This window comes from Thermobia domestica, chromosome 1, assembly GCF_964235325.1.
Source record: "Thermobia domestica chromosome 1, izTheDome1.hap1.1, whole genome shotgun sequence".
NCBI classification, from domain to species: domain Eukaryota; kingdom Metazoa; phylum Arthropoda; class Insecta; order Zygentoma; family Lepismatidae; genus Thermobia; species Thermobia domestica.
The window spans coordinates 226,060,833-226,073,755 of NC_137454.1; the positions used below are offsets into that span (position 1 = coordinate 226,060,833).

Genomic DNA, 12,923 nt, shown 5'->3' on the forward strand with positions numbered 1-12,923 from the left:
ATCCATATACCTTTTTCTGAATTGTATTTTGGGTGTGGAGCACTACGTTTCCTTTTCATATCTTATAAATTTTGGATTTACCTTTCTGTTCATGAAGGCCGCTATTTATGATTATTTTAATGAATTCAACCCACCCCTTCCAAATATTTGAGAAGGATACATTTTTGAGTCTCCTAAAACTGTGAAAGGGAGACATTAATAATCAATTTTAAATAATTTGAAAAGTTATATATTTGATAGGAGTACATTTTATCAGTTTTCCAAATTTGAAAAACTTTTCATTTCTTGTTGCTCATATACTTTGGATTGACCTTTTTGATCTCAGTAGTCCGGGATTTGTAAAAGTTTGAATAAATCCAGCTCACTTTTTCCAAAAATTTGGCAAGAATTCACTTTTGGGAAAATGTGCAAAACGAAAAAAAATATAACTATTTAATTATTTAAGTTACTGCCTAAGACTGATAATGAACTATCTTATATTAACTATATGAACATTAAGAATATTTTATATCATTATTGAATTGTAATTCGTACATTTGGAATTAGCCCATATATTTCCCCAGTTCTTATTCGCCATTTCCTTATTCGTAGCTTATTTAGAGAACATAACATCCGCAAGTAAATGGTATTGATTGCATTTAAAAATGTAAAATATTTGATGATGTTCGATTAAAATGTTTGTTTGAAAATTAGTTAAACGATATTCTAACATTATTACGCGTACTTTTAAAATAAATTGTTTGATGAAAAGGATTCTATCATTTTAGACTTTTAATATTTTTAAGAGTCATTTTCAAGGAATCATTTTATAATTAGTTCAAGCAAGCCATAGAGGCAGAAGGGGAGTTGCAGACCAATCAACTAATTTATTTCTTATAAACAGCATAAAATTATATAGATTTGGAAGCAAAATACATATATTTTTCTATTTTCTATATATTATGTTATGAAATATAGCCTCAACGTTAGTGAAAAAATAATGGTCAATATCAAATTTGTTCCCAATTTTTTCAGCTGCTTTAAACCTTTGGAAAAATATGCTGGAGCCAGTAGGGAACAAAACAAATGAAACCCATCTGGATGATAACCGAAACTTGAAATGTCCAACGAAAGATGTGCCATACCTTTTCACTCGCCATAATACAGATATTTATCATAGAACTGGTAAACAATGGGATGAATCAGTTAATAGTGTGAACTCTTGATGAAGAAGTCACATAAATAATGAAAGTAAAAGATCGTGACGTATAAGTGTATTGAAAGGAGCGTTTCCAGTCATAAGGATGAAGGAAGAATAGCATAAATGATTGTTTTATACGAAGTGCAAAATACTACAGATCTACAGATTCATTTGTATTCTGTATTCATAAATTATTCGTTGAAAGAATAGTAAGCATTTGTACAAAAATAAATCATTAGTTTACCGTACTAGGTTTGTGCACGAACATCGAAAGAGGTAAATTGCATATTGCGTGTGCAGTATTATACAACTTTTCTGCACTATTCAACTTCTAACGTGCTTACTTTTCATTAAACTGAACACTAATTATTCTATCAAGTTTTAGAATTATCTGTTATAACACACTAACATTGTATCACTACAATTCATTATACATTATTACAGAAATACCTATCACATACTAACACTAGATTATTACACTTTATTTATTATTAATCATACAGTTACTACAAAATTGTAATCAAGGTTTATATAAATGTTTCTTTCTTCTACTAGTAGTGTAGTTTGCAATCATACTTAAATTTGGATAGTTTTTCTTTTGTGTCTTACAAATAATTATATATTTGTATATTATATATACGGATATGTACGAGTATAATTTTAATTATGTATCTATATTCGGTACGTTTACTTGAAAGGAAGACAGTTCCGGCCTACGTATATTTTCTAAAATATTTTATATAAGAACAGCATCATGTTGTTTGCTATTCTTCGTTCCCATAGTTTGCAGGTACTGAGCAGCAATTATTCCTTCTGGGGAAATCGCCTGTTTGTGAATATATACCTGCAATGCATGTTGTTTTTTCTGTTCACAAAGGTTCTAGGAATCCTGGATAATGGCTGTGCACAGACTGCCTTTAGGCAAAAACTAAAGGAAGAATTACAATAGGATAGCACCAGACCCGCTAAACGGATAGATCATGGGAAAAATTCTCAATCTATATCAACGAAGGTTATCTCATTTCTGTAGAGCGGGATAATTAAGAGCTTTTGTTAATGAGCCTCGAACTTTCGTTGTTGTTTCTAAAGGGTCAGATTATATCTGTGTAATATTATAAACAGGAGTTTCCTTTACTTGTGTTGAAATCCAATCCATTCTGTTATTTCTTGTAAGTAAGATGGAACAGTGAAGGGAAAAGAAAGACATTCAATGTTTTAATGTTAAGTCATTAGATGTATTTCCGTTCGCGATGTCGAACATATGATCTCATATGAATGAATGCAGTAAAGAAAGTAAGTAACTCGGAAATGCGGAACAGAGTTTTACTGCCACATGTATTTTGATTGATATTATTCCTTATTATGTGCTTAAAACAATATATTATATACAGTAATTTTCTTAAATAAGTGTTATATTAATAAGTTTCCTATCTATAGAGTCCGAATAGTATCTATGAATAATTTATTTTGTTTTGGAAAATGTTGTTCAAGAAGGTATACCAGAGTTTATAAACATATAACTATAGTGTCACTTGCATTACTTAAGTGCTTAACAAATAAATTATAATGTTTTGTTGGCTGGATTAGAGTTTATCATCTCTTTTGGTAGCGTAGTGGCTATATGAAACGTGGAAAACAGGTTAAGATGGCATCTGAATCACCGTGATAAGCTCAAAATGTTCTGAGCTTTCCTATCAGGGATTAAAGTGTGCATCTCATGCACCAAAGTCCAAGATAGACGAGCAAGGAGTTCATATTGTTTCGTTAAAGAGGTTGGCTGAATAGTACTCGTCATATATAAGTAAATGTTATGTTAATCATATAATTCTAATATAATTTTATCATAAAGTTACTACTAACCATTTATATTTACTAACACAACCAGTTCTTTGAATCATATTTAATAATTTCGTATATATATATATATATATATATATATATATATATATATATATATATATATATATATATATATATATATATATATATATATATATATATATATATATATATATATATATATATATATTACAAAAAATTACTGTAAAACCGATAGTGTGTTACCATGTGCAGAAGACGATATTAAAAATAAGGATGATATAGAAAATCTAATTGTAGTTCTTTTATTATGATTTTGTGCGTAATTTAGTATTCGTCAATTTTTATTTTATTTTAAGGCAGTGTTTCTCAAACTATTTTGTTTCAAGTGAGGAGCACTTATATTAGTCACAATGCTCTAAAGCCCGCTCTACTCCTATCTATTTGATAGCAAATTATTTATTGTTTTCTTTAATGTTTTGAGAATATGACAGTATACTCATTTATTTTAAAACGAGGGGATTTATTAAAAGTCTTCGTTGGGAGTTTACACATAAGGCCCTTAGGTCCATTTCAACCCATTATACATTTTCGTCTTTTTTTCATGTGTGTGCTGGAGTAATAAACCGATTTTATTTATTTATGTGTTATTGTTAAAACATTTTGACTTGTATACTAAATTCTTGCACTTTTTGTACAAAGGTGTAGGAATGAAATGTACATATCACACCTATGCACTCGTACAGATGGTGGGTATTTTTTATATATATATATATACAGGATATTAATGAACTATACCGACAAATTGTAAGAGCTGATTCCTCACGTCAAAATAAGAGAAAAAGTTCATATGGACATATGGCGAAAAGTGCATAGTTTCAGAGCTAGGCCTGTCCAAAATCACGAAAAAGCCAAATTTCAAGAGCCCATATTTCGAATTCCAGACACTGTGGAGGGTTGTCCTTATCAGCGTAAAGGGGGCCACGCATACACAATTCAAAAGTGCATATTTCGTTAATTTTCAATAGGTGTACAACGTATTCTTTACAGGATGTAATTCTCTGATATGGACTGTCCTAGCGATTTTGGACTGCCCTATCTCTGAAACTGTGCACTTTTGCCCACAGGTCCATATGAACTTTTTCTCTTATTTTGATGTATTTTGGAATCATCTCTTACAGTTTGTCGGTATAAGTCATTAACACCCTGTATATAAAATATTTAGACTACAGCAAACGAAATAATGTTGTACAAAATCCGTTATACAAACTACTGATCCCATATTTCCTTCGGAGCACAAATGCGCACACACACAAAAATACAGTAAATCTGAAATTGTACGTCCACAAACTGTTGAAATATTATGGTTTATGGTGCAAATGGAAGGATTTCAAACATATCCGCGAAAGTATGGAGTGGCACGGGAGGGGGGGCAGGGATTGGTCAGACATCAATATTATATCCATGCATGTATAATGCAAATTATATATATTGTAATGGCCCACGTGCTTATGTTTACAAACACCCAAAATGTGCTTCTCTGTAGAAACAACAACCACTGTGTACTGCAGCTGCAGACGACCTAGACAACAGTGAAACTACTGGTCACATGAAGACGAGAGAACAGCAGCCTCACCGCCTCATGTATTACCGAGAGGATTCCATAGAAGCCATCGGTTTCGACTGGTGAAATATCCTTTCTTGGCTCCAGTGGAGCTAGTGATTCCTTTTCCTTCTGGCTTGCAGTGGGGAACTTTACTCTCTTTCTGCTTGCAGTAGAGCTGCGAGATATTCGTGGTCACAACCCGGCCTAGCTTGCAGTAGAGCTTTGTCGGTATCTCTTAACCTCTCTCTGTTTGCAATGGAGGAGCGAGTGTTTTACCCCCTCACGAGTTCGCTGGTGAAGAATCCTTCCGGAGATCTATTCCTACCTACTATTAGAGAAGTTACATTATTGTGGTATTTTTGTAAAATACTGTGTATAGAGTTTTTTATAATAAACAATTAGAGTGGCAAACGATTTCGGACAGTAATTTTCTCTAAATACTCCTACACAAGCAGAACTTTACAATATCCTTCTATGACACTGATACTTGCCTCTACAAACGAAAAACTGTGGCTGCACCAATGGATACAGGGGGAAAGTGAAAGCAAAAGTAAATAAGAACCTCACTGATCAAATATAGTCTACAAATGAGCAAAGTGAGCAATAATTTTTCGGATTCGGATTCTATATTTGAAAGAAATTCCCTTCATTTCTGTCTCCTCTATAAATTTCCTGCTTCGTGGGAAATTTCCCACCAACATCCACAAATGATAAAAGAGTTTACCAAAGAACGCGTCATCATAAACAGGTGCATTTTAGTGAGCAATGGTATGAACACAGCATAAGATCTACATAGTAAATTATATGGGTCCAATTGTACCCAGAGGGACTTTAGTGTAAAACGTTTTATATCTCTCTAATTTAAACACCTACCGATTATATTAATTATATATGCAAACATAGTAAAATGAATAAATGTCATGCAATATTAAAAGTTGACATGATATACTTTAGGAATTATAGAACATTGAAAACAAAAATGGGTCAAAATGGACCCGAGGACCTTAAGAGGGCAAACCTTATTAAATTATACAGCTATATTATATATACTATTATATGTGACATATACTATTTCGAAATTAAGAACTATAATATGCGAGCTGCTGTTTACTTGAATTTATTTATTTATTTTTTGGAACTAATATTTAATCTAGGAAGTCCAAAGCTATAGACCTTGAGGACTAGTTTTAGTCTACTAATCATAGTTTTAGGAACACTGCCCTAAGCCACAACCAGTTTCACATAGTTAAAACAAATATAAGATTAATAATTACTGCAGTAAATTATGCAAGTGCTCAAGTTAGTTAAGTTACATATATATGTGCCATAAATATACAGGGAGTTTCAAAACAACACTGACAACTTTTGGGAGGTGATTCCTGACACCAAGATAAGACAATAAGTATAGACTAACCTGGGTGCTTCCTTTCGGAGTTATAGGCTGAAGAAAACATAAAAAAAGAACAACTTTAAAGGTCCATAGCTCAGAAACTATGGGATCTACCGTAGTCGAGTCAAGACTTCACTTAGCAACTAAAATGTGCCTTATCCAAAAATCCATGTTTCAGAATACTAAGGAACTCAAATGACAATTTTTGTTGAGGGAATTTTGCTACGGAAATATAATTTGAAGTATTCACCAACTACCTCTATAAAAATTGTTGCGGAAATACCGCAGGATGCTGAAACATGGATATTTGGATAGGGCACACACTAGTTCCTAAGTGAAGTCTTGACCCGACTACGGTAGGTTTCATAGTTTTTGAGCTATGGACCTTCAAAGTTCATTTTGTCATGTTTTCGTCAGCCTATAATTCCGAAAGGAAGCATTTGTGCACTCAGGTTTGTCTATACTTTTCGTCTTTTTTTAGTGTCAGGAATCACCTCCCAAACGCTGTCGGTGTTGTTTTGAAACACCCTGTATACATGTTTTGTCCGTCAGTAGAATCTTTATTTAGATTATATAATTAAGAATGTTAGATATTAAAGAGAATCAAGGAGAAAACTAACCTTTCTAAAATTTAACTTTTAAACTCAACTGTTAGCTTCTGTCAACTTTCTAGCATTTCATAATAGTATGGCATGGATTTACGTGTCTGGAGTATGATTACATAAAATACATTTTCAAATAGCCTTTCTAATGTCTCTACTGCAGAAACTGTAAAAGAAAAAGCTACGTGGTTTCTGTTTTCTCCATGGACTCTAAGCCATTCATTACATATTTGGGTATTAATAGTAATAGTGAGAATATTAAATGATTTATTTGAGATTCTCAGCCAAAATATATAGTGCAAAGTACAGTGCTTTTATATAGGTAACTCTAAATTTATTCTATGTGTCAAATTGTAATATAGTGCAAATTTCAATGTACTGTTAATGTTATGTCAAACCTTAAACATGACAAATTATTACAGTATTTATTTTATTTATATTTGTTGTAATTTGCTGAATAAAATAATTTATCGTTAACATGAATTTAATTCTTAATGAGCACACAGTATATTTAAGATGGTAATATATCTAAACGTAACATGTATTTATAAAAATGTTCAGCATTCTGTCTTACAGAGACACAAACCTATAATATAGTCACAACATCGGGTATCTACCCAATTAATAGGAAGGAAAATATTAGAAAGGAAAGAAAAGGCTATTAAGAAGACTATTAGAAAGAAAACAGTAATTTATGCCTGTAAACCAATGGGGAAGGACCAAGAAAAGTAGTTAATTTAATACCGAGCATGCACCTTTAATTGATGTCCATGAGAAACTCGGCAACATAGCGTAAGTCACGATACTTATTGTTGGCCTCTGTTCACATGTCTGGCTTGACTTTTACCAACCTTCGTTTCCCTCACAGAACAGTTGATTAAACACCTGCCCTGATGTATAATACGATTACGGTTTTACCGTGACTGAAAACTTGTTTTCCTATCTATTTGTGGTGGACAAAATAGAGGAAATAGGGTTGAGGCTCTACCTCTGTGCTGATGCGAAGGTGGGCAAAATTTGTTTGTTTTACTTCTCGTAGAATTAAGACGAGGGGGACTCAGCAGTATATTTTCGAAGCATTTGGACACTCATAAAGAAATTACTATGAAGGATGAATAAAATACTTTCTTAATGCATTTTATAATTTCGGAATTTTATAATACCTGGTACATATACGAAACTTCTTTTCTGCATTTAAGAAACGAATGAGTATTCATTAACTATGTACATTTTGAACTAACTTGCTACTGAAATGTTACTGTAAAGGCAAGCATGTGAAGATAATTGTTTTACACTTATAATTCAAATAAGTAATCGTAAAATGTCAATAAGAATTGAATAGTGAATTTTCAAGTTATGAAGAATAGATTGACTCGGAGAACACTCGCGGGAAAGCAATGTACTACATGTGAGGAACTTCACACATATTTTGGAGCTTCTTCATGGATATATGATTAGCAAAATAAATTTTCGACAAAGGGCACCAGGATTCTTTTCTTGGTAGAAGCACGCGTGAGTCAGATTCTGCGATAAACAACAGGTCTATATCTTGGTATTGAAAGTAAATACTCATATGAAATACTCATTTACTTCAGAAACGATCGAAATCGAGTGCATACTTCGAATTACGAATTTCAACACACAATCAAAATATTACCGTGTTCCTCTTTTATAAGTTAACAAACATTCTACTAGAAACGAAGCTCATGTTCCAAGAACGAACATTACGGAAATGAACCAGCTTCAGAAAAGTACTTTTTGGTATCCATTTCAAATTACAATGCTAATAAGTACGTACGCAAATGAGTATGTTAGTGGTATGTTTGTTAATGACTTCTACAAAATGGATTGAGAAATTCAAAAGAAGGAAATGGATTGAACAATTTTGGCAACACAATGTTTTCCACTTCTTGACTAGTTTGAATTCTGCGTAGTGAGTAACATGTTAGTAAAATTAACGTCAATGAATGGTCGTTCACATATTGCGTAACACTAGTTTTGACCAATTTTTACCTCCTCGCCCTTTGTTATTAGAATAAAAAAATGTATTTTAATGGCAGAACTTTTTATTACAAGATGTTTGTGTCTATATTATAAAATTGAAAGTGATTATGTTTGTGACTCTTAATCTCTGGAACCGACCGACTGCCCTCGCTCAAATTTCTGACATAAATGTAGTTCTGGCCTCGGAGTGTTTTAACTATTCACTTTAAAGGTAGAAGTTAGGGGAGGGGAGGGAAATAGAAAAAAAAACTAAATAAAACTTAATAACTCTTGAATCAAAAGAACGATCTCGATAAAACTTCGGACTTGAAATTTTTTCTATCATTTAGCTTTGACGGAGCAACATAAGGGAAGGGGAGAATGGGAGATATACTAAAATAAAAATATATATAAAAATAAAAGTGACCATGTTCATGAGTTAACAATTCTTGAACTACCCGATCGATCTCAATCAAATTTTTAACATAGATGAGGTTCAAAACTGGGAAGCTTTTTCTATCATTTCACTTTAACGGTTGGTCTAAGGAGAGGGGAAGGGAGAAGAGGAAATATATGAAAATGAATAAAACTTAATAACTCTTGAACCACCCGACCGATCTCTATCAAATTTTCAACAAAGATAAGGCTTGGGCCTGGGATGATGTCACCATTTCAGTTTTACGGTGCAATTTAGTGGAGAGGAGCGGGGAGATATATATTAAAAGAATGAAAATAAAAGCGACTGTCTTTGTGACCTCATCACGCTTAAATCACCCGAACGATCTTAACCAAATTTTCAACATACATAAGGTTCGGACCTGGTGTGGTTTTTATTATGTCACTTTTACAGCAGAACTTAGGGGAGGAGGAGGGGAGATCTATGAAAATAAATAAAACCCAATAACTCTTGAACCACTCGACAAATCTCGATCAAATTTTGAACATAGATGAGTTTTGAGACTGAAAAGTTTTTTCGTACTTTCACTTTAACGGTAAAATCTAGGGTTTGAGAGGGGAGGGGGAGATTTTATATATAAAAATAAATAAAACAACTCTTGAACCACCCAACCATCTTGATCAAATTTTCAACATAAACGACGTTTGGGCTTGGAATAATTTTAGTCATTTAACTTTGAAATGCAACGTAGGAAGGGGGAGGGGAAGATATACTGTATGTAAAAAGTAGACATGAAAAGCACTGTGTGTGACTTCATCACTCTTGAACTACTCGACCGATCTCGATCACACTTTCAACATAGATGAGATTCGGGCCATGGATGGTATTTATCTATTTACTTTGACGATATAATTTAGGATATTACATATTGTTGTTTCCCAAGAAGGTCGCACCCATAATTTTAGGTCTGCATGGTTGACAAGGAGCAACAAGTTAAAAATAAATAAAACGTAAAAACTCTTGAACCACCGGACCGATCTCGGTCAAATTTACAACCTAGATGAAGTTTAAACCTGAGATGTTTTTGTCATATCACTTTGACGGTGTAACTTAAATATGGGGGAGGGAAGAGACATTTAAAAATGGTCGAAAATGACCGATATTAGTGTCGAATGCAGTTTTCGTAGTCGCGAAGATGAACAGTGATACTTCTGAAGCCGTTTAAATCCAAATTCAACCTCACAACTTGGGGAATGGGTGAAATATATAAAAATGATCGAAATGAAAAATACCAGTGTCGAATTCATAGTTTTCTGGGTCGCTGAGATGAACAATGACATGTCCGATGTCGTGCCTCGCAGCATGGAGAGGGAAGGGGGATGTATAAAAATCATCGGAAATGGCCAATATGAAAGAGCGTTTTAGCAGAAGTAAAAAGTGACTGACTAACGGAACATGTTAGTATTTTTTTTTAATTTAACCCAGCGAAGCGGGTAATTGATGCTAGTTCTTAATAAATTCGTAATGTTTTTTTCACCAACAAATCAAAGTGTTAGAAAATGGTAGTAAATATTTTAAGCCCCATAAGGTTGCTTAATTAATCAGTCTATATTCTTGGATATTACATATTGTTGTTTCCCAAGAAGGTCGTACCCATAATTTTAGGTCTCCATGATCAACAAGGAGGAAGTACTGCTGCAAGATGCAGGTAAACAGGATTTAAAGAACTTATATCGACATCTTCCGGGAGCCAGGATGTTTCCTGTATTTGAAGTTGGCAGTGTCAATGATGCAAAGAAGTCCTCTTCCTCGTCTACTACAGATTTTATGTGGCTGCACTAGTGGGGGAGCAAGGGTGTTGCGTTTGTGAGCAAGGTTTTGAGCATCTTCTTTGGACTTCAGACTTCAGTTCACCCCTTTCAAGTTCTTCTTATTCTGAATCAAGGTCAGAATGCGAAAAAACTCAATTTCTCCAGCAAAATTCAAATTCAAAGTGCAAAAATTCAATACGAGATGAATGCCAGACGAATTCGGTTTTAAATATCTTCTTTTGCTCTGCAAATTGTGGATTGTTCAGTCGCAGAAAATATTATTTCTCGAAAAAGAATTTCTTCTATTTCACATGTGAAACTCCTTAGAAGAATAGAGTGTGTAATATTTCCAATCATATTTCAATCATATAAGGCTTTGAATCATATTCTCTGAAATAGCGATATGACTGAGAACGCGAGCGTGTTTTTAAGCGGTAGTTGCGATCGCTAACAACTAATTCTAGAAAAGCTCCCTCTACGTTAAATGCAATGCGACAATATCCACAAAACGGAGTTCTATTGTATTGTAATTCACGCAGGGTTTGTCAGCAGCCATGTTGGTACCTAGTAGCGTATCGAATGCCTTCTTCAAGATTTATTTTATGTAGGCTGTTCGCAATTTCCTAAAACAAAGTATATATATGAAGACCTGAATAAAATTATTTTTAAGAAATTGCATAAAAACCCGAGAATAAAAATAAAACTTAAGCAAAACAGGCTTTACGTAACAAAAGTATAACCCCTTTCCCCTTGCCACATTTCGTAACCCAAGGCTGAATTCCTTCCTCTCTTGCCGCGTTACGTAATATGTGAATTATCCCTAATGCTGTATCTAAGACAGAGATATAAGATAATTTAGTGACAAGTTCTTGGTCATTTTCCCTGTCATATTTGTGACACATCGAATTTAAAGATTACTTTTAAAGTGGAACAATTTGAGTTTCGTTTTACAGTGTGAAACTACCGTAGACTTCCAAGCAATGGCAATTTTATACTCAAACTTCAAGTAGTACATCTATAATTACTGGTTGCAATAGATTAATAAAACAAAAGATAAAACCTGTTCCTCAAACGTTGAATCCATGTCAGAAAGTTATTACTCGCTATGTCATACTATTTTTCTTCTATGACTCTAAAGATTCACACTGGAAATCATTAAGTTCAATAACCTTCGGTTTGAATAGATGGTTAAGGGAGGAGACAGATTGTAATTCTGGAAAACAGAATTGATTGCAAAAGAGCATCTCAATATCTCTTACCGTTTTTGCTGTAAAGGAACCAGTATTGAAACCAGAAGAAGTAGTAAAATTACAACCACTTTCGGTCTTTGTAGAGTGTTGTAGGTTCTGATGGTATGTTCTCTTGAAATCTAAATCGATTGCAGAAAACCGTTTGCTGCTACATATTATCAGTTTTGTTCTATGGCAATAAATGTTGAAACAGGAAATGGTTATTTTCACCACTTTCGATTTGAATAGAGGGTACTTGGAGAAGGTGGAACGAGTTCTTGGGAAGTTGAATGAGTGAAGAAGTAGCAGATTTCAGTCACTTCTGGTTTTGATAGTGTGTTCGGAATAGTCATGGAATGTTGCCTTGAAACGCTGAATCACTAAAAAAAAACTGCTTCTGACTATGTTACCGTTTTCATTTTATAGCGATAAACGTCGAAATTTGGAAATTGAATCATCTTTGGTTTGAATAGAAGGTTAATGGAGGAGATAGAAACTATTCTTGGGACGCTGAATTGATTGTGAGAAACCACATATCGATCTGTGAACGTTTTTGCTCTGATACTTCTCAAAAGACGCATGAAAGCTAAAAGCTGTTCTATAAGACTTCCGATACTTATGCAGAGCACCGGTTGAAAGTCTAAAATCACTGGAGGTCCCAAAACTGAGGAAGAAGGAGCACGAAAGCCTTTTCAGCTAACACTGCCCTCTTGTAGAACTGTAGTCACCATTGAGAAACAAAAAAATGGGTAGATGTTAACAGATCTTTGTACCTGCAGGCTTGAGATCTAGGAAAAGCAAAATGTTGATTTTTAGTCTGCAGCTGCTAATTCATAATAAAATTACAGCCAGAGAAAGAAAATGATATTTAGAAACAAAATATTTTATGATAGACATTTAAATCACT

The 12,923-nt window shown here is 33.5% G+C and overlaps 1 protein-coding gene across 1 annotated transcript in view; it reads left to right on the forward strand.

Annotated features, from left to right (window-relative positions):
• LOC145678835 (phospholipase B1, membrane-associated-like) overlaps positions 1–4,688 on the forward strand; it is a 69,358-nt gene extending 64,670 nt beyond the window's left edge. The window contains exon 7 of the mRNA XM_081749392.1: positions 4,545–4,688. Within this exon, the coding sequence (XP_081605518.1) occupies positions 4,545–4,688 (144 nt within the window). The remainder of the gene's footprint in view (positions 1–4,544) is intronic.
• The last annotated feature ends 8,235 nt before the right edge of the window (positions 4,689–12,923 follow it).